Genomic DNA, 15,934 nt, shown 5'->3' with positions numbered 1-15,934 from the left:
ATTTTTTATAATGATGAACTCGTAGATTATTTAAAGGTTCCTTATTTCTGAAAAGGGCCTTTCTAACATCCAAGATCAAATTCAGAAAAGTGGCCAACTCGATTTCCGTACGGTAGAGTTTCTTTATATTTTGCATACATGTGTCCTGAAAGGTATATAGCTGACCTATATTGTCAATTTTTCAGTTCCTAATAGTGCTCGTTAGGACATGTAGGATGGTCATACCTTAAAAATCACTTCTGCTTTTCTATAGTAGAACTATATTTGTAAAGACTTTTAAAGAGTGTAATTTAAAAGAAAAATTTAAAACAAGATATAATACAGTTATTGTGTATTTAAGTAACCTTATATGTTTGATATGATGTTTAATACTTCATTCTAGTTGACAAATTATTATCTCACGTGTATATGATTGTAATATTATTAATAATTCTAAAACAAAACATATACACATCCAAGCTGGCATTGATACTATGAATCAGCAAAATAGGTCTTTTCTGTCTTTTCTTTTTTTGCATCTGCTTCACATTAAGCGACTAAACAGTGTTAGCTTACAACAAGTCAAAAATTGCAAAACAAACACCAGTGAATGCAGTGAGAATACACATATACCCGCCATCTCATTTTCTTGTTTTGCGCATGTTTCCCATAATGAATCTGTCACGGGAGTGTGTAAGATAAAAGGAAAAAATCACTGCGATTTCACTTGTCATGTAAGGTCGTTCGCATTACTTCGTCAAGACACGACACATCATAAACTTAAATATCAATCTGTCTGCGCCCTTTAAAATGAGTTGAATTGTTTTATATTACTTAGTCTCTTGGTAAAGAATGTAATTGATAAATAATATAGTGACATATTAATGAGAGTGTAATCATATTAAACATTGGCATAATGCGTTGTCAATCGAAGAAAAAAAACATTTGTAGGCACTTTAATTTGTATCGCCTAATCAGAGACAAGCCACTTATGTATGATGGGATTTTAATTATCAAGAGGCTATGATAAGCTAAGTTAAAATAACTTTAGCCTACCAAAATTCCTTTAAGTGTAATACTAAATTTATGGATATAGTTTAGGCATTTTGCATAAAGTATTTCCATGTAGACTTCCACAAAAATGATATTAACCCAGCCCCTCTGATCAGTATTGTAAAGAAAACACATTTAAGTCTTAATGTGGGATACTTCAGAGCTTGTATAGCTGACATGTGCAATTGTCCAGAAGACCTCTACAAAAATTTCATTATCCGTGCACCTTGGGTTAAAATGCCACCACTATGGATGTTCAGTTGTTTTCTCCCCTAATTGAAAGAATATTTGAGTTCACTCAAACAATTGTGTTGCTTTTGCGTTGTACTAATTCTAGTCCTTGTTTACATTAACAAAATGTCTTCCAATCATGCGCCCCATTAAAGCAAAAAGATACCAAGTGACATTTTCATGTTTTCGAGAAAATCACGTTTAAAGATTTGAAGTTCCATATCAAATCAGGTTTTTTACAACATGGCAAAGAAACTTCACATGTTTAGATAATATTTGAATGTACATGCTCAAAAGTTGGAAAGCTTATATATTACTAACTAGTGATAATTAATCAATTAAAGGAAATGGTTCCCTTTTGCACTTATAAATATTTTGTACGACAAATGCAAGAAGGTACCATATGATCGCTTGGCCCCTTTTTGCATTGTATGATTTTTAACATTTGCTGTCGAATATATCAAAAAGGTACTATATGGCAGTTGGCACCTTATTGTCCCAACAATATTAACAAAAAGCATCATTTGGTTATTTGGTCATTTGGTTTTATTCTACAATGATGCAAATAAAAATATGAAATTTATGTGTTTTCAGTAAATGTTTGATACAACTATCGCACTGCATGTTTTGAAAGTCTTCATCTGTGATCAATCTCAATGCCTATGCCAAAATCTCTTACATTGTTAGTCAAAATCAGAATCATTCTCATCCGATTCCATTGTGTTATAACCCTTTTCTTTTCTATATGTTAGTTAAGTGTTATTATAATTACGGAACTCTTTTGGGAACTCTTTTTATAACTAAAATAAGTGCTCAAAATTTATAGAGTCATTCAATGCAAAAAGGTACTATGTGACACTTGGTACCTTTTTGCTCAAACTGGTATACATATGGTACCTTTTTGCATTACTAAATGGGAAAATATTGACATTGTACCTTTTTACATAACCTTATATGTCTGTAAATAAACATGATACTACAGAGATATTTCTACAGATTAAAGATAACATTGAATCATAATGAAAAATGTTAAAAAGTCATTTTTGGCCAAAATGTCGCTTGGTACCTTTTTGCTTTAATTGGGCGCATGTTTCTATGATAAAAGCTGGCCTTGCCCTTGGGTCAGTTGATTGTATGAGAAAACATTAAAAATGTTTACTCAATTAAAACAAAGGCTAGTGCATAGATATAGTATCTCTTATTGCAAACTCATCCAAATCATTATTGGCCTTGCGTTAAGCCTTTTGAAATACCTTTACTTTTGAAATGTTATGCTTAGACATCGCGTATTTGGTATGTATCATTGTATAATTAGCCTCTACCATAATTGATGAAATCTGTTTAGATATCAGTTGACCAAGATTGCTCTACCTGAAGACTTATGTCTCTTTTTTCAAGCCTTTTTAATAATTATATTATACACAATAAAGTTTTGGTCGCTTAATAAATGTCATGAAGTCTTGGTCGCAAAATAAAGTAATAAATATCGGGAAAAAGTGAACCTTAGGAAGCAGTAAGAACAGCAAAATTACTTGAAAATTACAAACTCGGTTTGATTGAGTCTGTGAATGAGGGATAATGAAAAGAGCAACATCCCTCACGCCCCTTAACATCGGCTTGAGCGGAACTCAATTCTCAACACTTAAAAGTGCTGTAGTCAATGGTCCCAAAGGACCAGAAAATGTAACAACACTGAAGTGAAGTACGGGGCAACTTTTTACAGCTGCCACACAGCACTTTACACCTGACCCACCGAAAGCATTTAAAACAGCAAAGTTACATGAAATTTCAGCCTAGATTAGTTTGAGTCTGTACATGAGGGATAATGAGAAAGTGCAACATCCTTCACGCACCCTTGCATCGTCATTTTCGCTAAATAAATGTCATAAATGCTTGGTCGCCAAATAATTGTCTTTAAGTCTTTGTCACTTAATGAATATCATAAAGTCTTGGTCGGTAAATAAGTGTCAGAAAGTATTGGTTGATAAATAAATGTCATAAAGTCTTGGTCGCTTGATAAATATCACAAAGTCTTGTTCTCTAAATAAATGTAATAAAGTTTTGTTCGCTAATTAGATGTAATAAAGTCTTGGTTGTTAAATAACTATTATAGTCTTGGTCACTAAATGAATATCATTAAGTTTTGGTAGCTAAATAAATGTCATGAAGTCTTCGTTAATAAATAAATGTCATTAAGTCTTGGTCGCTAAATAAATGTCATAAAGTCTTGGTCGTTAAATAACTATTTTAGTCTTGATCACTAAATAAATATCATTAAATCTCGGTAGCTAAATAAATGTCATGAAGTCTTCGTTAATAAATAAATGTCATTAAGTCTTGGTCGCTAAATAAATGTCACAAAGTCTTGGTCGTTAAATAACTATTTTAGTCTTGGTCACTAAATAAATATCATTAAGTCTTGGTCGCTAAATAAATGTCAAAAAGTCTAAGTCGCTTATTAAAGTCATGAAGTCTTGGTAAATAAATAAATATCGTCAAGTCTTGGTCGTTAAATAAATATTATAGTCTTGGTCACTAAATGAATATCATTAAGTCTTGGTCGCTAAATAAATGTCATAAAGTCTTGGTCGCTAAATAAATGTCATAAAGTCTTGGTCGTTAAATAACTATTTTAGTCTTGGTCACTAAATAAATGTCATAAAGTCTTGGTCGCTAAATAAATGTCGAAAAGTCTAAGTCGCTTATTAAAGTCATGAAGTCTTGGTAAATAAATAAATGTCATAAAGTCTTCGTCGCTAAATACATGTTATAAAGTTTTGGTCGCTTGATAAATATCACAAAGTCTTGTTCGCTAAATAAATGTCATAAAGTCTTGTTCGCTAAATAAATGTCATAAAGTCTTGGTCGTTTAATAAATATCATAAAGTCTTGGTCGCTTAATAAATGTCATAAAGTCTTGGTCGCTTTATAAAAAATCAGAAAGTCTTGGTTGCTAAATTAATGTCATTTAGTCTTGTTGGCTTAATAAATGTCATTAAGTCTTGGTCGCAGAATAAATCTCTTTAAGTCTTGTTCGCTACATAAATGTCATAAAGTCTTGGTCGCTTTATAAAAATCAGAAAGTCTTGGTTGCTAAATTAATGTCATTTAGTCTTGTTGGCTCAATAAATGTCATTAAGTCTTGGTCGCAGAATAAATGTCTTTAAGTCTTGTTCGCTAAATAAATGTCAGAAAGTCTTGGTCGCTTTATAAAAATCAGAAAGTCACGCACGAATCAAACTGCATTGAAATGCCAACACAAACAAGAAGTGTCTTTAAAAAGACACTCGGCCGAAGTCAAACTTGTTAACTTGCATAGGATAAGCTACTACTAACCATACTAACCGCAAAACGAACATTTTATTGGTCCTCAATAGTTTTATTTCAGTTCATTTTTACCCGTAATGTTTTTCCTCATTAACTGTCATCTTAGATTTTAAACAATATTGCTTTTCATTATTTGATTTCAATCAAAATTGAATTTGATTTGAATAGGACTGATAATAAAACAAAGATTTAGTAGATACTGTACACTTATTCCACGGAGAATTTTGCAACTGTAAATTAGTCGATAGTTTGTTTCAATCGTCTTATGCCGGTTCGAAGAACAGGTTAGAAGAGAGCCCAAATCGAACGCAAAAGTATCAGAAATGCGATCTGTCATATTTAATTTCATATATTTATTGAAAAGCTGTTAGAAACATCTAGAAAATATCATTACTGTGTTTTTATATCTATTCTGACGTATATCTTTTTCCAACACCTTTTGCCATCGCGCAATCGAACAGACCTCTACCTTTTCTACAGTATCAAACGAACAAGCTATGAGTGTTAGAATGACCAATAAAAAATCTGCCTTTATTCATTCCTTTACTGTTAATTTAAGCGGAAGTCAAGATGAAATCTGACAGCCTTCGACCGAAAAAGCGTACTTCGAATGTATGCATGCCTGCATTTACATACACTATTAACTAATTTTATTGTAGACAATCTTAGCACGGTTTATTTTTAATATTGAGTACTTATGTGGATATCTAAACTGTTATCTTTATAATAAAAGATATCGAGGAAAAGTTCATGTTTTGTCATGTTACCGTCGACAATTGTTTTACCAAAACAATCAACACAACGGGAGTAATTATTATCTAAAACTACAATAAAAAATTCAATTTGCGTTGAATTTCTTTCATTAGATTTTGTTTTAGAATTGATCACATAAAAGGTTTTATATCTTAAAAAAACAGTAGTTGTATTCTTTCTAAAATGGATTAGAATAAAAACGTCTAAATCTGAATAAATTGACAGAAACACAATCACAATTTCACAACTAACAGAAATTGTCTATATTATTATGATTAGGATTCTAAGCAAAACTACATGAATAAAAATGTGTTTAAAGCAATTGTTTAATTTCTAAAATAACTTGTACATTTCATCATTTACAGATGTTGCTATAACGCAGTTGTAACAAATCAAGAAGAAACATAATGGCAACCGGAGGTCAACCACAGACGCCAAACAACCGGATATTTTTGTTCCGGTTACAAATTCTAGTCATTGATGGTGGCCTCTTGGTATTGAGAAATATACTGGACCAGTCCCTGACATCTCAAGGAATAACGTTCAATGCATGCTTGAATCAAGAAAAGTCAACAATAACACATTTGAAAAGCCACAGCATTATAACCCAGGTCCAGTATGATGTATTGTTTCCAGCGGGTGGTCAAGTCCCAACATCGTCAGATTTGGACATCACGCTTATCATTTGTCTTCTCAGAAACCTGCAATGTTTCGGATTAAATAAAAACTTTGACTGGCGGACAACACCAGCACCAACTGATGTAACAATAGATGCAGACATATGGCGATTAAAGGATTTCCGAAATAAAGTAAGTGTATGATAAAAAAAGTCAATGCGAAAGACAATTTTAAATTCCTGCCTTAGCAATACAAAAGAATAAAAGTAAATATTTTATACATTAACAATATAAATGTCTACGTATCTTAAAAGTATTGTATTTCTTCCAAAGTGTAAATTAACAACAATTTAATCTTCATAATTGAACCCATCATTATAATAGTCCAACATTTAATAATGTCTAGACAAGAACTTATTTGGTCTGATGAATATCTTTACGAAAGCTTTGTAGTCGTACTGAAAAGGTTATAACATGAACATCTTAAACATTAATATTTTTAAATTTATTATCCCACATTTCCGATGCAATTTTTTCGAGATTTCATTACTGTCGTGAGAAATTCTGGACTTTTATTTGTGTCATGAAATAATTCATCACGACATTATCCAAGGTATTATTGCTATCATCAAATAGGCTAAGTTATTACTGCTTTCAAAAAAATAACCCAAGGTTAAACTGACATCATGAAACCATCCTAAATAAAACTGACGTCAAGAAACAATCCAAGAAAAAATTGTCATCATGAAACAATCCGAGATAACACTGCCGTCATGAAACAACCCACGATAATGCTGTCGTCTAGAAACAATCCGAGATAAAACTGCCGTCATGAAACAATATGGGGAATTTTGCTGCAATCAAGACACAATCCCAGATAATACTGCCTTCATGAAATTTCAAGATAATTTTACCGTCAAGAAAATAATCCGAGCTAATACTGCCACCAAGAAACAATCCGAAATGATACTGCCGTCATGAAATAATCCAAGCTAATACTGCCTCGATGAAACAATCCAAGATAATACTGCAGTAATGAAACAATCCAAGATTATACTGCCGTCTTGAACAATCCGAGAAAATGTTGCCGTCATAAAACAGTCCGAGATAATACTGCCTCGATGAAACAATCCAAGATAATACTGCTGTCATGGAACAATCAGAGATAATACTGCCTCGATGAAACAATCCGAGATAATACTGCCGTAATATAAACAATCCTAGATAATACTGCTGTCAAGAAAATAATGCGAGCTATAACTGCCACCATGAAACATTCCGAGATAATACTGCAGCCATGAAACATTCCAAGTAAAAAACAATCAGAGATAATACTGCCAACATGAAAAAGTCAAAGATGATATACTACCGTTAACATGAATACTTTTAACATTTTTATCCGACATTTCCGATGACAAATTTAATCATTATTGCCATGAAAAATTCCGGGCTTTTATTCATGTCTTGAAATAACAAATCACGATATGATACAAGGTGCTATTACTATCATCAAATAGAGTAAGATATTACTACTTTCATAAAAATAATCAAAGATTAAACTGCTGTCATAAAAGAATCTGAATCAAAACTGCCGCCAAGAAACAATCCGAAATAATGCTGCCGTCATAAAATAATCAGAGATTATTCTGCCACCAAAATCCAATCCGGGATAATACAGCCGTCATAAAATTAATAGAGATAATACTGCCGCCAAAAAATACTGCCGTCAAGAAACAATCCGAGATATTACTGCAGCAGTCAAGAAACAATCCGAGATATTACTGCGTCATGAAACAATCCGAGATATTACTGCGTCATGAAACAATCCGAGATATTACTGCAGCAGTCAAGAAGCAATCCGAGATATTACTGCAGCAGTCAAGAAACAATCTGAGATATTACTGCAGCAATCAAGAAGCAATCCGAGATATTACTGCAGTCAAGAAACAATCCGTGATATAACTGCAGCAGTCAAGAAACAATCCGAGATATTACTGCGTCATGAAACAATCCGAGATATTACTGCAGCAGTCAAGAAACAATACGAGATATAACTGCAGCAGTCAAGAAGCAATCCGAAGATATAACTTCAGCAGGCAAGAAGCAATCCGAGATATTACTGCAGCAGTCAAGAAACAATCAGAGATATTACTGCAGCAGTCAAGAAGCAATCCGAGATATTACTGCAGTCAAGAAACAATCCGAGATATAACTGCAGCAGTCAAGAAACAATCCGAGATATTACTGCAGCAGTGAAGAAACAATCTGAGATATTAGTGCAGCAGTCATGAAACAATCCGAGATATAACGGCAGTCAAGAAACAATCCGAGATATTACTGCAGTGAAGAAACAATCCGAGATATTACCGCAGCAGTCAAGAAACAATCCGAGGAACAGTCCGAGATATTACTGCAGCAGTCAAGAAACAATCCGAGATATAACTGCAGCAGTCAAGAAACAATCCGAGATATTACTGCGTCATGAAACAATCCGAGAAATTACTGCATCAGTCAAGAAGCAATCCGAGATATTACTGCAGCAGTCAAGAAACAATCTGAGATATTACTGCAGCAGTCAAGAAGCAATCCGAGATATTACTGCAGTCAAGAAACAATCCGAGATATAACTGCATCAGTCAAGAAACAATCCGAGATATTACTGCGTCATGAAACAATCCGAGATATTACTGCAGCAGTCAAGAAACAATCCGAGATATAACTGCAGCAGTCAAGAAGCAATCCGAGATATAACTTCAGCAGTCAAGAAGCAATCCGAGATATTACTGCAGCAGTCAAGAAACAATCCGAGATATTACTGCAGTCAAGAAGCAATCCGAGATATAACTGCAGTCAAGAAACAATCCGAGATATAACTGCAGCAGTGAAAAACAAACCGAGATATTACTGCAGCAGTCAAGAAGCAATCCGAGATATTACCGCAGCAGTTAAGAAACAATCCGAGATATTACTGCTGCAGTCAAGAAGCAATCCGAGATATAACTGCAGTCAAGAAACAATCCGAGATATAACTGCAGTCAAGAAACAATCCGAGATATTACTGCAGTGAAGAAACAATCCGAGATATTACTGCAGCAGTCAAGAAACAATCCGAGGAACAGTCCGAGTTATTACTGCAGCAGTCAAGAAACAATCCGAGATATAACTGCAGCAGTCAAAAAACAATCCGAGATATTACTGCAGCCAAGAAACAATCCGAGATATTACTGCAGTCAAGAGACAATCCGAGATATTACTGCAGCAGTCAAGAAATAATCACAGATTAAACTGCCGTCATGAAATTATACGAGATATCGCTGCTGTCATTAAACAATTCGAGATAATACTAGCGTCAAGAAACAATCCGAGATATAACTGCAGCAGTCAAGAAACAATCCGAGATTTTATTGCAGCAGTCAAGAAACAATCCGAGATATAACTGCAGTCAAGAAACAATCCGAGATATTACTGCTGTCAAGAAACAATCCGAGATATAACTGCAGCAGTCAAGAAACAATCCGAGATATTACTGCAGCAGTCAAGAAACAATCTGAGATATAACTGCAGCAGTCAAGAAACAATCCGAGATATTACTGCGTCATGAAACAATCCGACATATTACTGCACCAGTCAAGAAACAATCCGAGATATTACTGCAGCAGTCAGGAAACAATCCGAGATATTACTGCAGTGAAGAAACAATCCGATATAATACTGGCAGCAGTCAAGAAACAATCCGAGATATTACTGCAGCAGTCAAGAAACAATCCGAGATATTACTGCAGTCAAGAAACAATCCGAGATAATACAGCAGCAGTCAAAAAACTATCCGAGATATTACTGCAGCAGTCGAGAAACAATCCGAGATATTACTGCAGCAGTCAAGAAACAATCCGAGATATTACTGCAGCAGTCAAGAAACAATCCGAGTTATAACTGCAGCAATCAAGAAACAATCCGAGATATAACTTTAGCAGTCAAGAAACAATCCGAGATATTACTGCGTCATGAAACAATCCGAGATATTACTGCAGCAGTCAAGAAACAATTCGAGATATAACTGCAACAATCAAGAAGCAATCCGAGATATAACTTCAGCAGTCAATAAGCAATCCGAGATATTACTGCAGCAGTCAAGAAACAATCCGAGATATTACTGCAGCAGTCAAGAAGCAATCCGAGATATTACTGCAGTCAAGAAACAATCCGAGATATAACTGCAGCAGTCAAGAAACAATCCGAGATATTACTGCGTCATGAAACAATCCGAGATATTACTGCAGCAGTCAAGAAACAATCCGAGATATAACTGCAGCAGTCAAGAAGCAATCCGAGATATTACTGCGTCATGAAACAATCCGAGAAATTACTGCATCAGTCAAGAAGCAATCCGAGATATTACTGCGTCATGAAACAATCCGAGAAATTACTGCAACAGTCAAGAAGCAATCCGAAATATTACTGCAGTCAAGAAACAATCCGAGATATAACTGCAGCAGTCAAGAAACAATCCGAGATATTACTGCAGCAGTCAAGAAACAATCCGAGATATTACTGCAGCAGTCAAGAAGCAATCCGAGATATTACTGCAGTCAAGAAACAATCCGAGATATAACTGCAGCAGTCAGGAAGCAATCCGAGATATTACTGCAGCAGTCAAGAAACAATCCGAGATATTACTGCAGCAGTGAAGAAATAATCTGAGATATTACTGCAGCAGTCATGAAACAATCCGAGATATAAGTGCAGTCAAGAAACAATCCGATATATTACTGCAGTGAAGAAACAATCCGAGATATTACTGCAGCAGTCAAGAAACAATCCGAGGAACAATCCGAGATATTACTGCAGCAGTCAAGAAACAATCCGAGATATAACTGCAGCAGTCAAGAAACAATCCGAGATATTACTGCAGTCAAGAAACAATCCGAAATATTACTGCAGTGAAGAAACAATCCGAGATATTACTGCAGCAGTCATGAAGTAATCACATATTAAACTGCCGTCATGAAATTATACGAGATATCGCTGCTGTCGTTAAACAATCCGAGATAATGCTATCGTCAAGAAACAATCCGAGATATAACTGCAGCAGTCAAGAAACAATCCGAGATATTATTGCAGCAGTCAAGAAACAATCCGAGATATAACTGCAGTCAAGAAACAATAAGAGATATTACTGCTGTCAAGAAACAATCCGAGATATAACTGCAGCAGTCAAGAAACAATCCGAGATATTATTGCAGCAGTCAAGAAACAATCCGAGATATTACTGCAGCAGTCAAGAAACAATCTGAGATATAACTGAAGCAGTCATGAAACAATCCGAGATATTACTGCGTCATGAAACAATCCGAGATATTACTGCAGCAGTCAAGAAACAATCCGAGATATTACTGCAGCAGTTAAGAAACAATCCGAGTTATTACTGCAGAAGTCAAGAAACAATCCGAGATATTACTGCAGCAGTTAAGAAACAATCCGAGATATTACTGCAGCAGTTAAGAAACAATCCGAGATATTACTGCAGCAGTCAAGAAACAATACAAGATATTACTTCAGCAGTCAAGAAACTATCCGAGATATAACTGCAGCAGTCAAGAAACAATCCGAGATAATTATAACTCTAGCAGTCAAGAAACAATCCGAGATATTACTGCAGCAGTCAAGAAACAATCCGAGATATAACTGCAGCAGTCATGAAACAATCCGAGATATTACTGCAGCATTTAAGAAACAATCCGAGATATTACTGCAGCAGTCAAGAAACAATCCGAGATATTACTGCAGCAGTCAAGAAACGATCCGAGATATTACTGCAGCAGTCAAGAAACAATCCGAGATATAACTGCAGCAGTCAAGAAACAATCCGAGATATAACTCCAGCAGTCAAGAAACAATCCGAGATATTACTGCAGCAGTCAAGAAACTATCCGAGATATTACTGCAGCAGTCAAAAACAATCCGAGATATTACTGCAGTAGTCAAGAAACAATCCGAGATATAACTGCAGCATTCAAAAATAATCCGAGATAATACTGCTGCAGTCAAGAATCAATCCGAGATATTACTGCAGCAGTGAAGAAACAATCTGAGATATAACTGCAGCAGTCAAGAAACAATCCGAGACATAACTGCAGCAGTCAAGAAACAATCCGAGAAATAACTGCAGTCATGAAACAATCCGATATATTACTGCAGCAGTCAAGAAACAATCCGAGATATTACTGCAGTCAAGAAACAATCCGAGATATTACTGCAGCAGTCAAGACACAATCCGAGATATTACTGCAGCAGTCAAGAAAAAATCCGAGATATTACTGCAGTCAAGAAACAATCCGAGATATTACTGCAGTCAAGAAACAATCCGAGATATTACTGCAGCAGTCAAGAAACAATCCGAGATATTACTGCAGTCATGAAACAATCCGATATATTACTGCAGCAGTCAAGAAACAATCCGAGATATTACTGCAGCAGTCAAGAAACAATCCGAGATATTACTGCAGCAGTCAAGAAAAAATCCGAGATATTACTGCAGCAGTCAAGAAACAATCCGAGATATTACTGCGTCATGAAACAATTCCAGATTAAACTGCCGTCATGAAATTATCCGAGATATCGCTGCTGTCATTTTAAACAATCTGAGATAATGTTATGGTCCCAGAAACAATCCGACAGAGAAATGAGTTATGAAACAATCCCGGGATAGTACTGAATCATCAAATAGTCTTATATTACTTCCGCCATGAAAACAATCCGAAATATTACTGCAGTAAAGAAACAGTCCAGATATACTCCTACTTGAAAAGTCCAAATTTTTTTTACTGCAGATAATGATGATATAATCCGAATGATATTACTGCAGTCATAAAAAATCGAGATATAATTGCTTTCATGAAAGAATCAGAGATGATACTGCAGTCAAAAAACACTCTAAAATAATATTGAAGTCATAAAATCATCGGAGATAATACTGCAGTCAAGACTCAATCCGAAATAAAACTGCCGTCATGAAACAATCTGAGATAATACTGCAGTCATGCAATAATCCAAGATATTACTGCCGTGATGAAATAATCTGCGATATAATTACAGTCATGAAATAATCCGAGATATAACTGCTTACATAAAAATCCGAGATAGTACTGCATACATGAAAAAAATCGAGATATTACTTTAATAATGAAATATTCCGAAATTTTACTGCATACATAAAATTATACGAGATAATACTGCAATCATGAAACAATCCAGGATATTACTGCAATCATTTATAATCTCTGAGACATAACTGCAGTTTTGAAACTCCTGAGCTTTTAATTCCGTCATTTGATAATCCAAGCTTTTACTGCCGTCATGAAACAATCGGGTATTTTACTGCCGTCATCAAAACATCCTACCTTTTAATTCCGCAATTAAACTATGAGGGCTTTTACTGCTGTCATGAGATAATCCAATTTTCTACTGCCACCATGAATTAGTCCGAGTTTTGACTGTCGTCATAAAATAATCCGAAATATTACTGCAGTCTTGAAACAATCCGAGATGTTTGGACAGTCATGATTTGGTTCTTGATGGCATTGACGTTTAAAATTTCTTTTTTTATTTTCTAAATTGATTGTCTTAATGATTTCATGGAGCTAAATACATATATATTGTTTATATATATCTGTGAAAAAGCTCTATTGACAAAATCTTTGAAAATATTTAACTTGAACTTTGACTCACATTAAGACTTTGACCTTCAAGAACAAACAAACGAAAGGATTTGGCTAAATTTTGCATAATTTTGTATTGATTTTCTTTTTGTACTTTTTCCATAGAATGTTTTACATTGTTATATTTTTCTAAGTATGGACTTTTTAAACTTTGTTAGTTATTATATCTCAAACACAAGAAGTGCATTGTGATGTTCTTTATATATCGTACTCTTTGGGTTTTATTCCCTGCATTTTGTGAAAAACAAAACCTGTATAACTAAATACAGTATAAACAATTTGGGATAGTTTACATTCTACCGTTCTAATTACTGCGGACGTAAAAGGGGTATATAACAAATCTGCATTACTTTCATCAATGCCTCCCATGACAATATGATATGTGTTGTTGTTATTCTTCTTTGCTTTATTTTGGAAGGGGGAAATGGGTGGTCTTCAGACGGAGGGAGGGTGAGGGATGTTTTTGTTACCTACCATTCTTGGTAATTTTAGTTCTTGTTTGGTAGGCAAAGTAACTGACAGATGAGAAAGATGGGATAAAGTGAAATATGCTTGACCAATATTTGGGGATTTTGTCCCGCCCTTCTCCCTTTCTGTAAGCCGTAAATATGTACTTTTTGTTTTCAAAATTACAGCAATAACCATTGAATTTCACTAACTGACAGGTGAAAAAGACAGAGATATAATGAAATATACTTGACCAATATTTGGGAAGCTTGTCCCGCTTTTCTCCCTGTCTGTAAGGTGTTAAGTAAATATACTGTTTGTTTTACTGCAATTACCATTGTGCCACCTCTGGTCATCGTACATATTAATGTAAAAAGGATAAAAACACTACACAAACACTAAAGAAATTTATATCATATTATTTCCATTAAACATCTTATTTCCCTATAAATCCTTTGTTTAGCGAAATGATTGGCGTGAATCCTCCATAAGCATATAACTATAGATATGTACAAGCAAAACAGTTTCTGTTAACATCAGCACAAATTGATAAGTAATGACAGAAAAGCTATAAACTTTGTAACCTCTTGAATAGCTGGTGGTCATAGCTCTGGCAACCTGTGACCCTTACGAAAAAAAATGAGAGCCTAGTATTGTATGCCTAAATGGTATTTGGCGCCTAAGAAGCCCTCAACAGTCGTCTAGTCTCAGGTTAAATATCATACAGAGAAACTGAGAAGGAGGGTCGAACGGTTCCCGGTCTGCATTGGGTGCCATCTGCCAAAAACGTTCCCATTGTCGACGAGAAATAGCATCTGCTATAGCATTGCACTTTGAATTGATATGAACTGCCCGAAAAATAGTATTCAGCTTCATACATTTAAGCACAAAAAACCTGATCAATTGTATCAGTCGTTTAGACTTGGTAGTCTGTTCGTTAATAACCTGCACTTAGGTCTCATTATTGATGAAATATTAATTTTCTTGTTTGCAAACTGCCCCCCCCCCCCTCAAACAGAGTGCCGAAATTACTGTGACCATTTCTAAAAAGCAAGCTGCCCCTAAAAGGGCTGATCCTGCTGCATCAGTAAAAAGACTCAAATCATTGCTTGTGAACCAAGCTTTCTCTGAAATATACGTAACCCCATTGAAATTCTCTAAACAAATAAAGCCAGACCGACAAATCTTCTTTCATAGCGCGTGAAACCCTGAGCATATGATGTGGCTTTTTCAGTGGCATCATAGCATCATAGAACCGACGAAGAAATGCACAACTTGACCTAATGGCTTGGCCAAAAAAAAGAATGAACTTGCCTACTAGGCTCTGCAGCTCACGTAATGAAACCTTCCGTCTATTCAAAAATGTTGTAAATCAATAGCATAATTAGGATATTTTGTGGCTTGGTATACGGACAGACATTGCATTTGTGTCTATTTCTGACCCAAGAAAACCATAATTGTAGTAGGAATGACTGATTTTTCAGTAGCAATTGGGACACCTAAATCTTGACATATTGCCTCAAAGGTAACTAACAATTTCTGACATGTGTCTGAGTTACCATCCCCTGCAAATAAAACGTCATCAAGAAAGTGAGCCATAGTGTCTGATTTTGCTTTCTGACAACAAATCTTTTCCACTTATAGGTAAAATTATATAAGCTGATTTAAGATCACGCTTTCTTTCAGGGCCGAACGCCCTAAATCATAGATCATTTCTGTAACCTTGTCGAAAGATGTATATTGTACTGTACAAAACTGATTATCAATCCCGTCATTAATACTTGCACCGCTAGGGTAAGAGAGGTGCGT

General features: G+C 35.0%; 2 protein-coding genes across 2 annotated transcripts in view; both read left to right on the top strand.

The window, feature by feature from the left end:
• LOC132743564 (uncharacterized) overlaps nucleotides 1–5,751 on the top strand; it is a 111,937-nt gene extending 106,186 nt beyond the window's left edge. Inside the window, exon 8 of the mRNA XM_060732093.1 lies at nucleotides 5,709–5,751. Coding sequence (XP_060588076.1) covers nucleotides 5,709–5,751 — 43 coding nt within the window. The remainder of the gene's footprint in view (nucleotides 1–5,708) is intronic.
• Nucleotides 5,708–15,934, top strand: part of LOC132743563 (structural maintenance of chromosomes protein 2-like) — a 96,259-nt gene continuing 86,032 nt past the window's right edge. The window contains exon 1 of the mRNA XM_060732092.1: nucleotides 5,708–6,152. Coding sequence (XP_060588075.1) covers nucleotides 5,751–6,152 — 402 coding nt within the window. The 5' untranslated portion in view covers nucleotides 5,708–5,750. The remainder of the gene's footprint in view (nucleotides 6,153–15,934) is intronic.

The sequence above is a fragment of the Ruditapes philippinarum genome, unplaced genomic scaffold, assembly GCF_026571515.1.
Source record: "Ruditapes philippinarum isolate M1 unplaced genomic scaffold, ASM2657151v2 ctg983_1_1_1_1, whole genome shotgun sequence".
Taxonomy (NCBI): domain Eukaryota; kingdom Metazoa; phylum Mollusca; class Bivalvia; order Venerida; family Veneridae; genus Ruditapes; species Ruditapes philippinarum.
This window is presented reverse-complemented; position numbering and strand designations above follow the sequence as displayed.